Here is a 20,412-nt window from a genome sequence, read left to right on the forward strand (position 1 = left end):
CAAGATACTCTCGCTTCAAACATCAGCTATTTCTAAAGGTCAAAGAGGGGGTCAGTCGGGTTCTAACGAGTGTTTCTTCAGGTTCATGGTACAGAGGAAGGGTCACACTACCACCAGGGTCATAAAACTATTACCGTAAATACACACAGCTCATACGCAAGCCTTGTCAAATACATGTTCTTGGGCAGTGAAATGTTTTGTAATACACCCCTTAAGAATCCCCTAAAAAATCTTCTCAGAAAATCGAGATACAACCAAAACCCAACTATGGAAACCGTACTATTTGAGGGTCAACTGTACTCATTATTTCTTGTGTAGCATTTCCACATTTCTTAATAGCCGTGTTTTCTGTTCGTTTTTTGTATATTCTGTTGGTGTATGGAAATGTATACAGGCGATTCTCGATATATGTGTTAAAATCAGGTGAATTTGGCATAACGCAAAGTCAGAAATTCAGTCCGTTTTTTTAATTTTTTACGCGGCTTCTCAGAATTCTACATTAACCCGGTAGCAGCGGGGATCATGTTTCTTAATGGTCCCTCTAAGCGAGAATAATGAGAAAAAATCATCACTCACGCAAACCATTTTAAAATATGTATCAACGTATTTGTGATCAGATTATGTATCATCTATTTTTGGGGGTTTATATCATGGCAAAAATTTGGCCCATCGCTGCTACACTGTAAAGCCACAAATTTGGCCCGTCGCTGCTACTGGGATAAGTCGATCACTGAATCCTTTCCCTCCCTCCCTCCCTCTCTCCTTCTCTCTCCCTCCCTTCCTCCTCTTTTCTCTCCCTCCCTCCCTCTCTCCTCCTCTCTTTCTCTCTCTCTCTCTCTCTCTCCTACCCACCTCCTTCCTTTCTCTCTCTTCCTGATTCAAGTGTTCTGTTCATATGGCATTTAAATTTCAAGGCCCCTTCAGGAACGTATGTCGCGCGTATACTGAGAATCGCCTGTACTTTCATTCCGTAATAGAGTGCTCATTTGTTTATATATTTCTTTATTTTGGTTAAAGTCTAATATTTTCACTGTGGCTTCCCTGTATAACTCACTCTCTAGTTCTTGAAGTTCGTATAATTTCTGTTAAGCACTTCTGGCATTTATATTTTCATTCGTTTCCCTTATGTCTGTTTCTTTCAATGTTTTTCAGTGTTTTTTTCTATACTGTGGTACTGGCTATGTGTTTTTTTCCTGCATATTATAAGGTCTGTAAGTTTCTTTTAATTTCTGTACAGCACTTCTTGCATTTATATTTTCATCCATTTCAACTTATTTCTGTTTTTTCAATGTATTTTTTTTAGTCTTTGTGATGCTGGCTATGTTTTTTCCTGCATATAAGTTCACAAAGTCTCTAATAATTTCTGTACAGCACTTCTTGCATTTATAATTTCATCTATTTCAACTTATTTTTCTGTTTTTCCAATTATTATTTTAGTCTATGTGATGCTGGCAATGTTTTCCTGCATATAAGTTCACTAAGTTCCTATCAATTTCTGTACAGCACTTCTTGCATTTATAATTTCATCTATTTCAACTTATTTCTGTTTTTTTCAATGTATTTTTTTAACCCAGTAGCAGCGTGGATCATATTTCTTAATGGTCCCTCCAAGCAAGAAAAATGAGAAAAAATCACCCCTCACACAAACCGTTTCATAATATATATCAAAGCATTTGCGATCAGTTTATGTATCATCTATTTTTGGGGTTTATATCATGGCACAAATTTGGCCCATCGCTGCTACTGCGTTAAGTGTGTGATGCTGGGTATGTTTTTCCTGCATATACAAATTCACTAAGTTCCTATTCATTTCTGCACAGCACTTCTTGCATTTATATTTTCATCCGTTTCAACTTATTTTTCTGTTTTTTCAATGTATTTTTTCGTTTGTGATGCTGGCTAATGTTTTCTCTAAATTATAAGGCTTTCAAGTTTTTTTCTGCATATACAAATTCACTAAGTTCCTTTTAATTTCTGTACAGCACTTCTTGCATTTATATTTTCATCCGTTTCAACTTATTTTTCTGTTTTTTCAATGTATTTTTTAGTTTGTGATGCTGGCTAATGTTTTCTCTAAATTATAAAGCTTTCAAGTTTCTCCTGCATATATAAATTCACTAAGTTCCTTTTAATTTCTGTACAGCACTTCTTGCATTTATATTTTCATCCGTTTCAACTTATTTTTCTGTTTTTTCAATGTATCTTCGTTTGTGATGCTGGCTAATGTTTTCCCTGTGAATTATAAGGCTTTCAAATTTCTTAATAATTTTTGTACATCATTTTTTCTCTCATCTACAAACTTGACCTTCATATTTTGCATTCACGTTTTTTTCCTGTAATTTCCTTTCAGCCTGTGTTTAATTTCTTCAACTCAGGTTCTAATACTGTTTTAATCTGGGTTTTATTTGACTTTTCTTTCTGTAACTTTCCTTTCCAGCTTGTATTACTCTTATTTTGTATATACGTTTTATTTCTCTAAGTTTGTTTTAAAGTATTTGTGTTTTATTTTCTACGTTTGGTTTTGCTTTTGTCGTAGAATTTAGTGTTTTAGTTCTTGTGTTTTTTTCAATGTTTTCTTCTCCATCAATTTTCTGGTTAACTTTTTTTTTTTTTTTGTCTCGAATTTACTCACTTTTATTATCAATGTTATTCTTCTTTATAAATTTTCTAGTTCATTCTTTTTGCATAATTTAGACTCTCATTTGTTTGATTTTTCCTAGTTATTCTTTTTATCAATTTTCTACTCAACTTTTTTGTAGAATTCAGTCTCTCAATTGACCTTTGTTTCTTCATGTAATTCTATCTTGTTATGTTTGTAGTTGAATTTTTTGGCTTCATTAACTTATTTTTCATCACAAGTCTTTTTCTTAATTATTTCACTCAGTCAGTCAGTCAGTCAGTCAGTCAGTCAGTCAGTCCTTACTCAGAGCTCTCCTAAGTTAAGTATAGGGTATGGCAGCCAATTTGTACCCACCTGTTCCAATTTGTACTCACCCATTCCTATTTGTACCCACCCATTCCAGTTTGTACCCACCCGTTCCAATTTGTACTCACCCATTCCAATTTGTACTCACATAAACAAACTATCCACTCAGAGAAACTTAACTGAAGGATTTAAACGAACTTCAGCTGAAACAGAAATTGATGAATGTCCGATTGTTTTAAGTTCCGTTGATACTCGAAGAATCCGACTCCGAAGTAATATGTGACTTCTCTGTGTTATAAATCCTAAAACATAAATTCAGTACCTTATGAAATTATTCCGAAGTCGTTTTACGTGTTTTTTTTTCCGAGTCATAAGTACAAAGTTTGATCTGAATCTGAATACGATTTTTTCTCGTCATATGTAATTTCTCAGTCATAAATAATAAAAAGTTAAATTCAATATCTTATAGAATTATTCCGAAGTAGTTTTACGTATTTCAATTTACAAGTCGTAAGTAAAATCAGTTTAATCTATACCCAAATATGATTTTTGCTTGTCATACGTAAATTCTCAGTTCATAAATACAAAAAGTTAAATTCAGTTCCTTATAAAACTATTCCGAAGTCGTTTTTACGTATTTTAATTCCAAGTCGTAAGTAAAAAAAGCAAAATTTCATACTTTACACATTTTTTTCAAAGTATTACGTATTTTCCCTTCAAGTCTTAAGTGAAAAACAGCTTAATATCATACCGTAAACATTTTTTCCAAAGCATTACGTAATATTCTCCGAGACGTGAGTACAGATCGGAACAGTGCATACGAAACAGCCGCACATACCCTATAGCTCTTCTGCCGTTTATTGCCTGTTGCTCACCCTTCCGCTCCCCCCCCCCATAGCCCCGCCGCAGCCCCCAAATGCCCCGAAAACGCAAACACCGAATTCAATAACAATTACGAGTAAGTATGTCGTTACGTCGCTCGTCCGATTGCCGGCAAACTGTCTCTGTCTGCTTCTGGGTGGTGGTGGTGGTGATGGTGGTGGTGGTGTTATGATTCACCTCCAATGTGTAGTGTTATGCTATGTTGGTGGTGGTGGTGGTGGTGATTTGGTGGTGGTGGTGATTTCACATCCTACACACACACACACACACACACACACACATTATAAATAACATACATAATTTTGTTCATAAGTTTCCACCCCTCATTCTCTCTCTCACGATCTTATTTCGCTTATATTGTCAATTTTTACGAGGTTTCGGAGCGCTTATAATCCTTCTCGGGTCCTTCGGTTGTCAATCTTCTAGTACGGCGTCTGTGTGTGTGTGTGTGTGTGTGTGTGTGTGTGTGTGTGTGTATTTACCTAGTTGCTAATGTGTGTGCGTGTGTGTGTGTATTTACCTAGTTGTTAATGTGTGTTGCGTGTGTGTGTGCATGTGTGTGTGTGTGTGTGTGTGTGTGTGTGTGTGTGTGTGTGTTTCAGTCACCTTGCATGCACAGAACACGTCTTTGCTTCCTTAGACAAACACATTTTACACATTTTTATTTTATTTTATTTCATTCAGTACGCAAATATTTTTTATTCCTAAATATACAAAAAAAGTCACTTCTAGCATTTATATTTTTCTATCATTTATATTATTCAGCATTCATTTATTTTCTCTCTCTCTCTTTTTTTTTTTACACTCTATAAACACCGGATTATTTTGCTTATGGGTTTAATATACATATGTGTAATTCCCTAAGACCACTGATTTATAGGGGTGGCTTCGTGGTGCAGTGGTTAGCACACTCGGCTCACAATCAAGAGAGCCCGGGTTCGATTCCCGGGCGGAGTGGAAAAATTTGGGCGGCTTTTCCGATACCCTACGCCCCTGTCCACCCAGCAGTGAACGGGTACCAGGTATTAATCGGGGGTTGTGTCCCGTCTCCTGGGGTCTGTTCCCTTCTCCTATAATTCCTTCCCCTTGTGTCTCTCTCCAGCATATGACCACGGATGTTGCGCCGACTAAACCAAACTTTCCAACTGTTCCCTTCTCCTATAATTCCTTCCCTTTCTGTCTCTCTCTGGCATATGACCACAGATGTTGCGCCGACTAAACCAAACTTTCCAACTGTTCCCTTCTCCTATAATTCCTTCCCCTTCTGTCTCTCTCCGCATATGACCACAGATGTTTAAACCAAACTTTCCAACTGTTCCTTCTCCTATAATTCCTTCCCTTCTGTCTCTCCGCATATGACCACAGATGTTGCGACTAAACCAAACATTCCAACTGTTCCCTTCTCCTATAATTCCTTCCCCTTCTGTCTCTCTCCGGCATATGACCACAGATGTTGCGCCGACTAAACCAAACTTTCCAACTGTTCCCTTCTCCTTTAATTCCTTCCCCTTCTGTCTCTCTCCGGCATATGACCACAGATGTTGCGCCGACTAAACCAAACTTTCCAACTGTTCCCTTCTCCTATAATTCCTTCCCCTTCTGTCTCTCTCCGGCATATGACCACAGATGTTGCGCCGACTAAACCAAACTTTCCAACTGTTCCCTTCTCCTATAATTCCTTCCCTTTCTGTCTCTCTCCGGCATATGACCACAGATGTTGCGCCAACTAAACAAAACTTTCCTTCCTTCCCCTTCCGTCTCTCTCCGGCATATGACCACAGACATTGCGCCCACTAAACCAAACTTTCCAACTTTCCAACCACTGATGGGTTTGTACAAAGGTTCCAATCTCCTCCATTCATTCAGCTTTGGGTTCTAATGCATAAGGTTTGATCCTCTATGATATATGTGTAATTCCCTGTGAGGAATGATTCAAATGCTTTCTTGGGTTTATATAAAGGTTCCAATCCCCTTCACCCATTCAGCTTTGGGTTCACTTCTATCTGGAATCTAATGCATAAGGTTTGATCCCCTATGATATATGTGTAATTCCCTGTGAGGAATGATTCAAATGCTTTCTTGGGTTTATATAAAGGTTCAGATCCCCCTCATCCATTCACTCTTATACACACAAACCTATTTTTCTTATTCATTTTTTTTTTCTTTATTTTGAAACTGATTTATTTTGGCTTTTGGGTTTAATATATGTGTGATTCAAATGCTTCCTGGGTTAATATATATATAGGTTCCAATCCCCTTACTTACTCACCCTAATAGACAGCTTGGGGTTCACATCTATTTGGATTCTAATGCATAAGGTTTGATCCTCTATAATATATGTGTAATTCCCGATGAGGACTGATTCAAATGCTTTCTTGGGTTTATACAAAGGTTCCAATCCCCTTCACCCATTCAGCTTGGGGTTCACATCTATTTGGATTCTAATGCATAAGGTTTGATCCTCTGTGATATATGTGTAATTCCCTATGAGGACTGATTCACATGCTTTCTTGGGTTTATACAAAGGTTCCAATCCCCTTCACCCATTCAGCTTGGGTTTGACATCTATTTGGGTTCTAATTTATAAGGTTTGATTCCCTTTATATTTCAGCTGATCCAGAAACTTATATTATGCCATCTATTGTTATTGTTATTATTGCATCTATATATTTTCTCTTTTTGGCATTCGCTATCAAATTCTAAATCATAAATGCCAATAATATGGAGTTTAATGCTCTTATATATTCAATTCCAAGCATTTATTATTCTTATCTGTAATTGTCTTGTATTTTTATATATGTTTATGAACTTGACGCACATTCATTATCAAATCGTAAATGTCTATAGTGTTGAATGCAAATGATATGGAGTTCAGTTCTTAGATAGATTCAATTTCAAACTTGTATTATTTCATTTCTTTTCATAATTTTCTTGCATTCTATATATGTTTGTTTACCTGATGTGCATTCATTATCAAATTAACTTGTTTGTCTATTGATGATTTGTGATAGAAATTTATAAGAGGGTATGTTTTTTTTTTTGTTTTTTAACCTGAACACACACACACAAACACACACACACACACACACACACACACACACACACACACACACACACACACACACACACACATTACGAAACAACAAACATTAACAACAAAAACTCACTCGCTCACTCCTCCTCCTCCTCCTCTTTTTCTTATCCAGTTATTTCTCTGTCTTTTTCCTTCTTAAATCTACACTTATACCACCAACACTTATATCAACACTTAAAACCGACACTTCAACCTTAATACCCCTTAAGCAACGCCTCTCACCCCCTTCCGTTCCTCCAGCCGCAAGGAACTCCGATGGGATGAATGCCCTGTGGTTGTTGAAATCTCGCCGCTGGTCTCGTACGCCGGTGAGGGTCTCGACAAGCTGGTGGCCAACAAGAAATTCACCTGTCCGCTTGTCATCAACGAACCGGCGCAGAAGATTGAGGTGTAGCGCGCTCTATGGCGTTTACGAACCACGACTCACTCACGCACGCACGCACTCACTTACCTGTTTCGTACTTAATGTTTTTGGTCTCCTTGCTGGGATGGTTGACTGAGGTGCGCGTGCTATCCGTATGTGTGTGTGTGTGTGTGTGTGTGTGTGTTAGTTATTCCGCGCTTCATTTTTGAAGTGTCGACAAATTCCCGGCGTTTATGATTTTTTGTTTCCTTTTCCGTTCCTCGTCATCTCTATTCTTGTTCTTCTTCAATTCTTCTTCTTTATTTTTTTCATTATTTTCTGATTAGGTTTCGTTAGATTTAGTCTCCCCTTAATTTAGCTTCATTTTCTCTTATTCTTTTTCTCTCTCACTCGTGTGTACGTATATTCGTGAACACAGAGTAGGTACACATAGACTGCCACTAGATGTATGCATGTATGTACTTAAACCTATGTGCGTATGTGTGTGTGTGTGTGTATGGCTACTCTCACACACACACACACACACACTTACACAAACACACTCAATATTACCTTCTCTCTCTCTCTTTTCCTTCCTTACAACCCTTCTCTCTCTCCCTCCTTTCTTCCTTCTCTCTCTCTCTTTTTCATTCTCTCTCTCCCTTCCTTACAACCCTTCTCTCTCTCCCTCCTTTCTTCCTTCTCTCTCTCTCCTTCCCTCCCTCCCTTTCCTCCATCTCTCCCTCTCTTCCTCTCTCTCCCTCTCCCTCGACCCCAATATCCCAAACCTTTCCGAGATAATATTTTTGTAGTGAACCTTCACCTTTTCCGACACCAGCCGAAGTCCCAGAAATTTCACCACTCGATTTTTGGCCGAGGAAGTTGCTCAAGCCTCCCTCTCTCACTCGCTCGCACCCCAGAGTTGATCGCACGCACTCCACTCCCCCGCTCTCTCATCAGCCTATCAGAGAAAACGTGTGTGAATGTTTTTATGTGGTAGACTAATGTAGTTTTATCTCCTCTGCATTTCTTCCGTACATACTTCATTCTAATTCTTCTATTCCTTCCTTCCTTCCTTCCCTGGTCTGTGTCTCGTGTCAATGGCCGTCAACAGTAGTCATAGGTGCAATATATATGTAACTGTTATGTAAGTGGCTGCCCAGTGCCCTTGACAAGCCTAACATTTCGCTCTCTACATTGTGCGGTTTACGGTACGTCCGGCAGCTTGTTTTACGCAGGTCTGTTTACGTGTGTGTTTGTAATGTACGCCATTGCAGTGACTGATAGGTGGTGCTCCTTACGAGGCTTACGATTGGGTTACGTTTGAAGTAATCTGTCGTGAGTCCGTAAAATCGTAAGTTCTGAAATATCGTAAATTGTAAATATCCAAAGTTTGTGAATATGCAGTAATAATAATGATAAAAAACAAGAAAGTGAATGTTAAAATGAAAGAAGATGAGATGGACCAAAATAAAAAAAGAAAAAGAATGAAATAATAATAATAATAATAATGATAATAATAATGATAACTGCAATGGTGTATAAGAACAGACTCGGACACACCCTAGACACACCACATGGATCATTGTCAAGCGCACTGATGTCGTTTTGCCGAGGAAAGAACACACACACACACACACACACACACACACACACACACACACACACACACACACACACACACATGATTCTCTCTCACAGTGTTAAAACAGGGATAAAGGAAAGGTTTGTAAGAGTTTCGATGCTGCACATATCGGGTTAAAAATCGACTCCTTATGACTTTATACTTTGTTAAATTGAAAAGCGCTATACTGATTAGATAGGGAAAATGCCCTTCAATGTTTTGTATAATTTGTAATGGGATGAGAATATGCAGAAACAGACCTTGAAATATTAGAGTATGACCCCCTTAAGGCTATACGATGTTAGGTTGATCTGTAAATAAACTAAGAAGATACAGAAAAGAGCCTCGATTTTAAAGATAGGAAAATGCCCTTCTGTGTTTAGTATAATTTGCAATGGGGTGAGAATATGCAGAAACAGACCTTGAAATATTAGAGTATGACCCCCTTAAGGATATACGATGTTAGGTTGATTTGTAAATAAACTATAAGGATGCAGAAAAGAGCCTTGATTTTAAAGATTCTAACCCCCTGTGTTATGTTATTCTGTAATAGACTAATAACATGCAGAAAGCCCCTTAATTTTAATAGTCGAACCTCTTAAAAAATGGCAGTCAAGTAAAAATCAGATACGAAATTGTTAAAGAAATTGATAGAAGAATATATTAAGCCTACATTCATATATTAGCAAGGCCTCATTTTCCTGTATTTCAAAAGGGTGGATGCATTTGGAATTCCCTGAGAAAAATAACATGCGCATATGAGTTTTCCGTCGACACTTAAGTTGTTAAAGAAATTGATCAAAGAATATATTTAGCTTAGTTTTATATATTAGCAAGACCTCACTTTCCTGTATTTCAAGGGGGGGGGGGGGGGGTCATAGTTCACCAAAATAAAGAGCATTCATATAAGTCTTCTGTCGACACTAAATTGTTAAAGAAATCGACAGTGAATTAAATTTAGCCTACATTTAAATATTAACAAAGCCTCATTTTCCATATATCAAAAGGGCGGTTGCATTCGTAATTCCCCGAGAAATAACATTCACATAAGTGTTTTCAAAGGGGTGGTTGCATTCGTAATTCCCCAAAAGAAATAACATTTGTATAAGTGTTTTCAAAGGGGTGGTTGCATTCGTAATTCCCCAAAAGAAATAACATTTGCATAAGTGTTTTCAAAGGGGTGGTTGCATTCGTAATTCCCGAGAGAAATAACATTTGCAAAAGTCTTTCCCGTCGCTACAAAATAGTTAAAGAATTTGACTTTTCACCCGAGTATGTGTGGCATGCGTTTTGATTTTAATTATAAGTTTCCGACACTGTTTTTTTGATAAGTTTTCGAGTTGCACGAAGGGAAATAAAAAGATTGTACATATAGATATCGGAAAGGGTTGTAAATTTTGTATTTTTTATCATTATTGTTATTTCTATTATTATTTTTATTAGAGATGAAATTTATATATTCTCAGAGATGTAATATTTCGATTTTATTCTCTTTTTGTTAGTTTTCGAGTTTGGAACGAAATGAAAGGAAAAAAAATAATGTTGATTGAATGTGAATTTTTATTGTTGCCTTTTGTTATGAATAAATTAATAAAGAAAAAAAAAAGGAAAATAATTAAATGAAAAAATAAGAAAAGTAAATAAGCAAGAAATAAAACAAGAAGTTACGAGAGGATCAGAAATAGGCAAGTCTTTGGTGAGCGCTCGGGTACAGAAGAGGAGCATTCGACAGGGTATGGCACTTTCGACTTGGGATACTTACAATCTGGGATGTTGTTGATTTACAATATCTTCAACTTACAATATTTTCAAAACGGATAAAAGAAGTTAAGAAATCAAATAAAGAACCTAATAAGCATATGAGAAATTACATAAAAAGTCTATATTTTTAAACTTATCCACGCGGACCACATTTCCCCTGTTAGAAAAGCCTCCTGTCGAAATTGCTGAGCTTTCCATGGACTGTTTTGTGACCCCGGTGATAGTTTGACACTTCCTCCGCACCTTGAACGATCGGAAACCATCTTAAAACATAGTCGCAATGGGGTCAGAGGCGTTAAAGAAGTTGCTAGGCTTTCCACGGACTGTTTTGTGACCCCAGTGATTATTTGACACTTCCTCCGCACCTTGAACGATCGGAAACCATCTTAAAACATGGTCGCAATGGGGTCAGAGGCGTTAAAGAAGTTGCTAGGCTTTCCACGGACTGTTTTGTGACCCCAGTGATAGTTTGACTCTCCGCACCTTGAACGATCGGAAACCATCTTAAAACATAGTCGCAATGTGGGTCAGAGGCGTTAAAGAAGTTGCTAGGCTTTCCATGGACTGTTTTGTGACCCAGTGATAGTTTGACACTTCCTCCGCACCTTGAACGATCAGAAACCATTTTAAAACATAGTCGCAATGGGGGTCAGAGGCGTTAAAGAAGTTGCTAGGCTTTCCACGGACTGTTTTGTGACCCCAGTGATTGTTTGACACTTCCTCCGCACCTTGAACGATCGGAAAGCATCTTAAAACATAGTCGCAATGGGGTCAGAGGCGTTAAAGAAGTTGCTAGGCTTTCCATGGACTGTTTTGTGACCCCAGTGATTGTTTGACACTTCCTCCGCACCTTGAACGATCGGAAACCATCTTAAAACATAGTCGCAATGGGGTCTTTCCATGGACTGTTTTGTGACCCCTTTGACACTTCCTCCGCACCTTGAACGATCGGAAACCATCTTAAAACATAGTCGCAATGGGGGTCAGAGGCGTTAAAGAAGTTGCTAGGCTTTCCATGGACTGTTTTGTGACCCAGTGATTGTTTGACACTTCCTCCGCACCTTGAACGATCGGAAACCATCTTAAAACATGGTCGCAATGGGGTCAGAGGCGTTAAAGAAGTTGCTAGGCTTTCCATGGACTGTTTTGTGACCCAGTGATAGTTTGACACTTCCTCCGCACCTTGAACGATCGGAAAGCATCTTAAAACATAGTCGCAATGGGGGCAGAGGCGTTAAAGAAGTTGCTAGGCTTTCCACGGACTGTTTTGTGACCCCAGTGATAGTTTGACACTTCTCCGCACCTTGAACGATCGGAAAGCATCTTAAAACATAGTCGCAATGGGGGTCAGAGGCGTTAAAGAAGTTACTAGGCTTTCCATGGACTGTTTTGTGACCCCAGTGATTGTTTGACACTTCTCCGCACCTTGAACGATCGGAAACCATCTTAAAACATAGTCGCAATGGGAGTCAGAGGCGTTAAAGAAGTTGCTAGGCTTTCCACGGACTGTTTTGTGACCCCAGTGATTGTTTGACGCTTCCTCCGCACCTTGAACGATCGGAAACCATCTTAAAACATAGTCGCAATGGGGGTCAGAGGAGTTAAAGAAGTTGCTAGGCTTTCCATGGACTGTTTTGTGACCCCTTTGACCCTTCCTCCGCACCTGGAACGGGAAAATCACCCACGAATACCCGGTTAATCCTCCCCGTGGCCTTGGGAAATGGTTGTAATGGGGGCCAGAGATATTTAATAATGTGGATGTTAAAAGTTATAAGAAAGTTGTGGTGTGTTTATGCAAGATTGATTGTTCTATGCACCTGTGGCACGTAATAAAGATTGTCTGCAAGATATCCATTCATTTTTATTCTTACTACTACAGCTACCTACTATAACTACTACTACTACTACTACTACTGTTATTATTACTACTACTACTACTGTTATTACTACTACTATTACGCGACTATTGGCAACATACGAGATCGCGAAGTTGGAAATCGCGAAGCCCGAATGCATGGTCTTATGGGAATATTTAAATGAAGGCTATATATAATTATTTCAAGGGGATGCTTATTAAATTTCAACCTGGTGAGTTATAGTGACATTTTTTTAACTCCAGTGATGGCGCACCTTTATATGTAAATTAATTAAGACATCATACTACAAAATATGATTAGCCTACCATGAAAGAAAACGCTCTCTCTCTCTCTCTCCAGTGATGGCGCCGTGTATATGTAAATTAAGACATCATACTACAAAATATGATTAGCCTACCATGAAAGAAAACGCTCTCTCTCTCTCTCTCTCTCTCTCTCTCTCTCTCTCTCTCTCTCTCTCTCTCTCTCTCTCTCCAGTGATGGCGCACGTGTATATGTAAATTAAGACATCATTCATACTACAAAATATGATTAGTCTACCATGAAAGAAAACGGTCTCTCTCTCTCTCTCTCTCTCTCTCTCTCTCTCTCTCTCTCTCTCTCTCTCTCTCTCTCAGGTCACAAGTAGGAGAGTCAGGTCATCTCCCCTCCCTCATGCTGCGGTGGAAGGACATGGGTATCAAAGGGGAGGGAAATGACCTCAGCCAGTGACCTCATTGAAATGGATAGCTATACGAGAGAGGGGGCGGGAGTGAATCCAATTACGTCAGGATCTCTCCTCCCTCACGCTGCGGTGGAAGGACGATCGAGGGTTTTGAAAGGGGGGAGGGGGGGGGGGAGACCTCTCAGCAAGTGACCTCATTGAAATGGATAGCTATGAGAGGGCGGGGAGTGAATCCAATTACGTCAGGTCACAAGTAGGAGAGTGAGGTCAAAGGGTACCAAAGGGGAGGGAAATGACCTCTCAGCAAGTGACCTCGAAATGGATAGACATGAGATCGGGCGGGGGGGGAGTTAGTTGAAACGTCAGGTCACAAGTAGGAGAGTGAGGTCAAAGGGTAGGGGGAGGGAAATGACCTCTCAGCAATGACCTCGAAAATGATAGACATGAGATCGGGCGGGGGTGAAAACGCGGCCGGGGTAGGAACACGCCATTGGTCAGGTCACAAGTTGGGGAGTCAGGTCAAAGGGTATCAAAGGGGAGGGAAATGACCTCTCAGCAATTAAGTGACCTCGAAATGGATAGACATGAGAGGGCGGGGAGTGAAAATTAAGGCTTTATCATAGTGGGTTAATGCATTTTTTTTCTCTATTTTCTTTCATTTCTCGCTTTTGTTAGATAGAAGTTTTGTTTTAATTAAGGACGAATTGAATGTTTTAGTTTTGCTCTCTCTCTCTCTCTCTCTCTCTCTCTCTCTCTCTCTCTCTCTCTCTCTCTCTCTCTCTCTCTCTCTCTCTCTCTCTCTCTCTCTCTCTATAAATAAATAAATAAATAAATAAACAAATAAATAGATAAATAAACAAATAAAAGAATAAATAAATAAATAGATAGATATGTTATGGATAGAAGAGATGGATGCATGGAGTGGCATAAGAGCAGAGGAGAGCGCTATATATATATTAAATAAAATGACAAGCTGCTGTATTTCCCCGGACATTAAATAACATTGTACAATAATTACTGAACTGATAAAAGAAGTGTATACGTGATCGGTACTGTCAGACGCTTCCTTCCTCACATCAACCATTTCCATTGTCCAAAAAGGAGATCATTTGTGTTATTATGAGTAGTGTTTGAAGTTCATGGTACAGAAGACTCAAATTACCACCCCAGGGTCATAACTTCCCCATGAAATGCCCAGAGTACGACAATATGAGCTCTGCCGCACTATACTCATAGCTTTGCATATATCAGTTTTCAGACCCAAAATGTCGTAGAATCCGCATAAATAACGATGAAAAACTAATATTATTGTTAAAATAGTGTATTATCGTTGTTTTTCATGGTTTATTGTGGATTTTATGGATAAGAAACCGAATAATGGTGCTGAGTACGATAATCTAGAAGCATTACTCAACCAGCGGTGCAAGATGTCGTACTCGTCACAATGCGTATACCAAATTTTGACGCTTATCCATTGCAAAAAGACATCAGCAATTAACCATTTTAACGCTAACTATAAGTAAAGGTCGTTAATTGGGTTCAGGAGACAGTTATGTGGTAAAAAAAATAGAAAATATGGGTTGAGTACGACGATGTGGCAACGCTGCGTACCTCCAAGACCAAGACCAAGATCGAGCAGACGCCAGTTAGCTCCTAGACGCGGTGGAGGGAGGGTGTGCTCGGCGCCTCCGGGTATCCATTTTCCTCCATACTTCACCATGAACGCCACGCCGGACGTCGAGGAGGTGGCGGAGGAGTACCGTTCATCCTTACGGGACCTCGTCAACAACTCCAAGCCTCTAATTACCATGCTAACGATGCTGGCGGAAGAAAATCGGGCCCACGCCGCAGTGATCGTTAAGGTTATCGAGGAACATATACACGAGGTAACTATTTTATTGGATTTTATTGATTTTATTATTATTTTAGCTTTATTGGAGGGGTTTTGGGTCACTGGGAAGGTTATAAACAATATTATCGCATTTTCCTGCATTCCTTTAATTCGTACGCCATATTTCCTCCTCCTCTACTTCCTTATTTCGCTTTATTTTATTTATTTTATTATTATTTTAGCTTTATTTGAGTGTTTTAGGGTCACTGGGAAGGTCAGAAGCTTTATTATCGCATTTTCCTCCATTCCTTTCATTCGTACGCCATATTTCCTCCTCCTCTACTTCCTTATTTCGCTTTATTTTATTTATTTTATTATTATTTTATCTTATTTTGAGGGGTTTTGGGTCACTGGGAAGGTCAGAAGCTTTATTATCGCATTTTCCTGCATTCCCTTCATTCGTACGCCATATTTTCCCTTCCTCTACTTCCTTATTTCGCTTTATTTTATTTATTTTATTATTATTTTAGCTTTATTTGAGGGGTTTTGGGTCACTGGGAAGGTCAGAAGCTTTATTATCGCATTTTCCTGCATTCCCTTCATTCGTACGCCATATTTTCCCTTCCTCCTCTTCCTTATTTCGCTTTATTTTATTTATTTAATTATTGTTTTAGCTTTATTGGAGGGGTTTTGGGTCACTGGGAAGGTCAGAGGCTTTATTATCGCATTTTCCTGCATTCCTTTCATTCGTACGCCGTATTTCCTCCTCCTCTACTTCCCTATTTCGCTTTATTTTATTTATTTTATTATTGTTTTAGCTTTATTTGAGGGGTTTTGGGTCACTGGGAAGGTCAGAAGCTTTATTATCGCATTTTCCTGCATTCCCTTCATTCGTACGCCATATTTTCTCTTCCTATTCCTCTTTTATTTGATTTTATTTATTATATTATTATTTTAGCTTTATTTGAGGGGTTTTGGGTCACTGGGAAGGTTAGAAACAGTAGTATCTCATTTTCCTGCATTTCCTTAATTCGTACGCCATATTTCCTCCTCCTCTACTTCCTTATTTCGCTTTATTTTATTTATTTTATTATTGTTTTAGCTTTATTTTAGATAGAAACATTATTATCGAGTTTTCCTTCATTTCTTCCTCCTCCTCCTCTTCTTCTTCCTCTTCCTCCTCCTCATTCCTCCTTTACTCCCTCTTCCTTCTTCGTTTCCTCTTCTCCATCTCTTCCTTCTCCTCTTTCTCATGTTTTTTTCTCTCCATCTCCCTCCCTCCTCTCTCTCCTCCATACGCCATATTCCCTCCATTTTTCCCTCCACGCCTCCATATTTAGGCTTTTTCCTCCAGTTTCCTCCTCCCTTTCCTCCCACATCACGTTTTTCTCTCCCGCGTTCATTGGAGAGAAGGAGGGAGGAGGCGGAGGAAAGGGAGATAAACATTGGAGAGAAAGTATAAATAAAGGAAGCCATGTTTTCTCTCCCTCCTCCTCCTCTTCTTCTTCCTCCTCCTCCTCCTCTCTTCTCTCCACTTTTCTCTCCCTCTCCCTCCCTTGCGTAGCACTGGAGGGAGGGAAGAGATGGAGGAAAGGTAGAAATAAACCATGGAGAGAAAGTATAAATATAGGCAGCCATGTTTTTCTCTCCATTCTCTCCGTTCCTCCGGTTCGGTTTCCCTCCACCTCTCCTCTCCCTCCCTCTACGTATATATATAGTTTCTCTCCCTTGCAATGGAGGTATGGAGGAAAAAGGGAGAGCGATATGGAGGGAGAATTGCCATATATATTGTTGTCCTTTCTAATTCAATCTATCCGTCCAGCTGTTGTGAATATGTGACCTAATTGATACGTGTTCATGACCTGTACTGTGGCTTGGGGAAGGGCTAGGCGAGGGTGGGGAGGGATAGGATGCCGGGGAAGGATAGGGGATGGTGAGGAAGGGATAGGAAATGCTTGGGATGGGATAGGAAGAGATAGGAAATGCTTGGGATGGGAAAGAAATGGTAGGAAGGTATAGGGGATGTTTTGGTTAGGAGAGGAAGGGATAGAGATTGCTGGGGATTGGAAAGGAAGGATAGGAGATGCTGGGGATAGGATAGAAGGGATAGAGATTGCTGGGGATTGGAAAGGAAGGATAGGAGATGCTGGGGATAGGATAGAAGGGATAGAGATTGCTGGGGATTGGAAAGGAAGGATAGGAGATGCTGGGGATAGGATAGAAAGGATAGAGATTGCTGGGGATTGGAAAGGAAGGATAGGTGATGCTGGGGATAGGATATAAGGGATAGGGGATGCTGGGGGATAGGATAGAAGGGATAGAAGATGCTGAGAATATGAAGGGAAGGGATAGGAGATAGTGGGAATGGATAGGAAGGGATAGGGATGCTGGGGAATGGGATAGAAGGATAAGGGATACTGGGAATGGGATAGGGGATAGTTATGGAAGGAACTAAATATATATGTTAAAATGATATGACCCTTCACTGCCAAAATAAATTCTTAACCTGACCTGACCTGACTCCATTGACATAATAGATTCTAAAGCTAAAACTAACCTGACCCCTTGAAGCCAAAATACATCCTTAACCTAACCTGACCTGACCCTCCACTGACAAAATAGATTCTAAAGCTAAACCTAACCTCTACCCCTTGAAGCCAAAATACATCCTTAACCTAACCTGACCTGACCTGACCTGACCCTCCACTGACAATATACATTCTAAAACTAAACCTGACCTAACCTGACCCTACTTCCCCACACTGCCAAAATACATTCTAAGCCTAGCCTAACCTAACCTGACCCTCCACTTCTAAAATACATTCTTAACCTGCCCTGACCTGACCCTCTATTGCTAAAATACATCCCTAACCTAACCTACCTTAACCCTCCCCCATGCTACCCTACTAAACCACACTCATAAACTTCATAATATAGGAAAGAACGGTTAAAATAATAGAAGGAAATAGATCTTCTCTTCTTCAAAGGTTGGCGGGACGCAGAAGCTGCCGACGATGTACCTGATAGACTCCATCATGAAGAACGTGGGCAGCCAGTACATCAAGCTCTTCGCCCACAACATCATCCCCACCTTCTGCTGCGTGTTTGAGAAGGTGAGGCGCAGGACTTTACAGTTTTCTTCATTGAATTACAGAAGGCACTTTTTGTTCCGTTCCTGTAGCTGGGTGAGGTCTTCTGGTAGGAAGTCTGCAGTCAGGGGGTTAACCATTGCCTTTTAAGCTTGGAACAAGTATCAGTTAATTATTAAAAGTGGTGGGCACCGCTAACTGGTAATCCACTAACTAAAAAGTTAAATTCACTAATGATAAACTGATAAAGAATTTAGTGGAAGCTAATGCTAACTGCTATCCACTAATTATTTTATGTGGATTTAGCTTCGGTTTAGTATTTAGGCTTTAAAACCCTTAAATACAGACCTAGTGACTGAAATTTCTATATGTTGGAGCTTAGGCATAGAGCTTCCCAGAAAGTTATAGCATGCCAAAATCAGATGATGATAAAGGTGTACAATTAAATTCAACATACACTTACTTATGTCTTGTATATCAACTTGCAATAGCAGTGCAGAAAGACAAAATCTGATAAGGTATTTGGTGACACACTGTACAAGACTGCTCCCCCACACAGCAGGGGATAGTGGACCAATTTAGATATATAACTGTATCGGACAAGAACAAACCTGTGTGATTTTTTAGTAGACTTAAAGTTAGCGGAGGAGGAACTACAATTAGAAGAAGCTAATATAATTGGTCCGCTAACTGTTTCCAAAGTCAACGGAAGCGCTAAGCAGCTAACGGAAAAATTGACCACTAAATAGCGGTTCGCGGATTAGCGGAACCGTGCCAACCACTGACTATTACTATGAAACAGGAAGACCCAAACAGGCAGCAACAGTAGAGTAAGGAGAAGGATGAAAAGAAAGACAGGAGGAGGCTTAGTTTTATAAGTACGGGATGGGAGATGCTGGCCCTCAGGGAGTATTTAGGACCGAAAGAGACAACTACCTCCCGACCCAAGACCAATACCAAGATGACCTTTAACCTTACGAAACCTCACCCCGACCTCTTCCGTCTCCATCCCAAACGCTCACAGGTGGACGAGAGGACGCGGAAGAAACTGTACGAGCTTAGGACGACGTGGAACGAGGTATTTGCCAAGTCGAAGCTGTATGGCCTAGACGTGAAGGTCCAGGCCATTGATCCCGCCTGGCCGCTGCCCGTGGTTCAGCCCTCTTCCATCGGCGGCGCGCAGCCAACCGCCTCCAAGCATAACATCCACATCAACCCAAACATCATCAAGGTAAGAATTGCATGGGGTGAGCTCGGCAGAGGGGGGCTTTTTTTTATTTTTGTTTCATTTAGCAAATTTTTATTTTATTTTATTTATTAATTTTTTTTTTTTTTTATCCTTAGTGGGGTTCAAAGGAGGGTTGGGTAGGCTATTAAGGGTTGAGAGAGAGGTTCAAGCAGGTCATTAGAGGATTGAAACATAGGGTAGGTTAGGATATATAGAATTGGAACCACTACTACTACTACTACTACTACAACTCTAGCTCATCCCTATAGTGTCCAAATCCCTTATGCAAGAGCTAACCAGCATCCTCATTCTTTCATCCCTTCACGACTACTACTACTACTACTACTACTACTACTACTACTACTACTACTTCCCAACACACACACACACCTTTTCTTCCTCCTTCCATCGGGGGCTTCGTGGTGCAGTGGTTAGCACACTCAGCTCACAACTGAGAGAGCATGTTTTCGATTTCCGGGCAGAGTGGAAAAATTTGGGCGGCTTTTCCGATACCCTACGCCCCTGTCCACCCAGCAGTGAATGGGTACCAGGTATTAATCAGGGGTTGTGTCCCGTCTCGTGGGATCTGTTCCCTTCTATAATTCCTTCCCCTTCTGTCTCCGGCATATGACCACAGGTGTTGCGCCGACTAAACAAAACTTTACAACTTTTCCCTCCCTCCCTCCCTTAAAGCCCACATGTCTCCACCCTTCTCTCCCTCAGCCCGGTGGAGTAAAGACTAGCACTCTCTCCACATCCTCCACCCAGAAGAACCAGAAGGATATGGAGATTCTCAAGCTGAAGAGGGAGGAGGAACTGCTCTCGCTGGAACGCAAGAAACTGATGCTTGAGAAAAAGAAAATACTACTGCAGCAGGTGAGAGAGAGAGAGGGAGAGAGAGGGAGAGGGAGAGGGAGAGGGTGTTTGAAAGAGTGAAAATGAGAGAGTTTTGATTTAGTAAGTAGAAATGTGTGAGAGAGAGAGAGGGAGAGGGTGTTTGAAAGAGCGAGAATGAGATAGTTTTGATTTAGTACGTAAGTAGAAATATGTGTGTGAGAGAGAGAGAGGGTGTTTGAAAGAGCGAGAATGAGAT

General features: G+C 40.1%; 2 protein-coding genes across 33 annotated transcripts in view; both read left to right on the top strand.

Moving 5' to 3' along the window:
- Positions 1–12,480, top strand: part of LOC126982134 (UDP-N-acetylhexosamine pyrophosphorylase-like) — a 41,393-nt gene extending 28,913 nt beyond the window's left edge. For 4 of the 27 annotated variants that reach the window (XM_050833957.1, XM_050833956.1, XM_050833981.1 and 1 more), the window contains 4 exons: positions 3,825–3,884; positions 7,143–11,091; positions 11,211–11,454; positions 11,788–12,480. In XM_050833957.1, the coding sequence (XP_050689914.1) occupies positions 3,825–3,884; positions 7,143–7,296 (214 nt within the window). In that variant the 3' untranslated portion in view covers positions 7,297–11,091; positions 11,211–11,454; positions 11,788–12,480. Of the gene's footprint in view, positions 1–3,824; positions 3,885–7,142; positions 11,092–11,210; positions 11,523–11,666 lie in introns of all 27 variants that reach the window. The other 23 variants (XM_050833982.1, XM_050833983.1, XM_050833963.1 and 20 more) reach the window with 22 other exon arrangements.
- A 2,334-nt stretch (positions 12,481–14,814) lies between these two features.
- The window catches only part of LOC126982137 (uncharacterized), a 35,645-nt gene continuing 30,047 nt past the window's right edge, over positions 14,815–20,412 (top strand). For 5 of the 6 annotated variants that reach the window (XM_050833984.1, XM_050833987.1, XM_050833988.1 and 2 more), the window contains exons 1-4: positions 14,815–15,057; positions 17,972–18,115; positions 19,116–19,322; positions 20,043–20,195. In XM_050833984.1, coding sequence (XP_050689941.1) covers positions 14,890–15,057; positions 17,972–18,115; positions 19,116–19,322; positions 20,043–20,195 — 672 coding nt within the window. In that variant the 5' untranslated portion in view covers positions 14,815–14,889. The remainder of the gene's footprint in view (positions 15,058–17,971; positions 18,116–19,115; positions 19,323–20,042; positions 20,196–20,412) is intronic. The other variant, XM_050833986.1, reaches the window with a different exon arrangement.

This window comes from Eriocheir sinensis, chromosome 50 (assembly GCF_024679095.1).
Source record: "Eriocheir sinensis breed Jianghai 21 chromosome 50, ASM2467909v1, whole genome shotgun sequence".
In the NCBI taxonomy this organism is placed as follows: Eukaryota; Metazoa; Arthropoda; class Malacostraca; order Decapoda; family Varunidae; genus Eriocheir; species Eriocheir sinensis.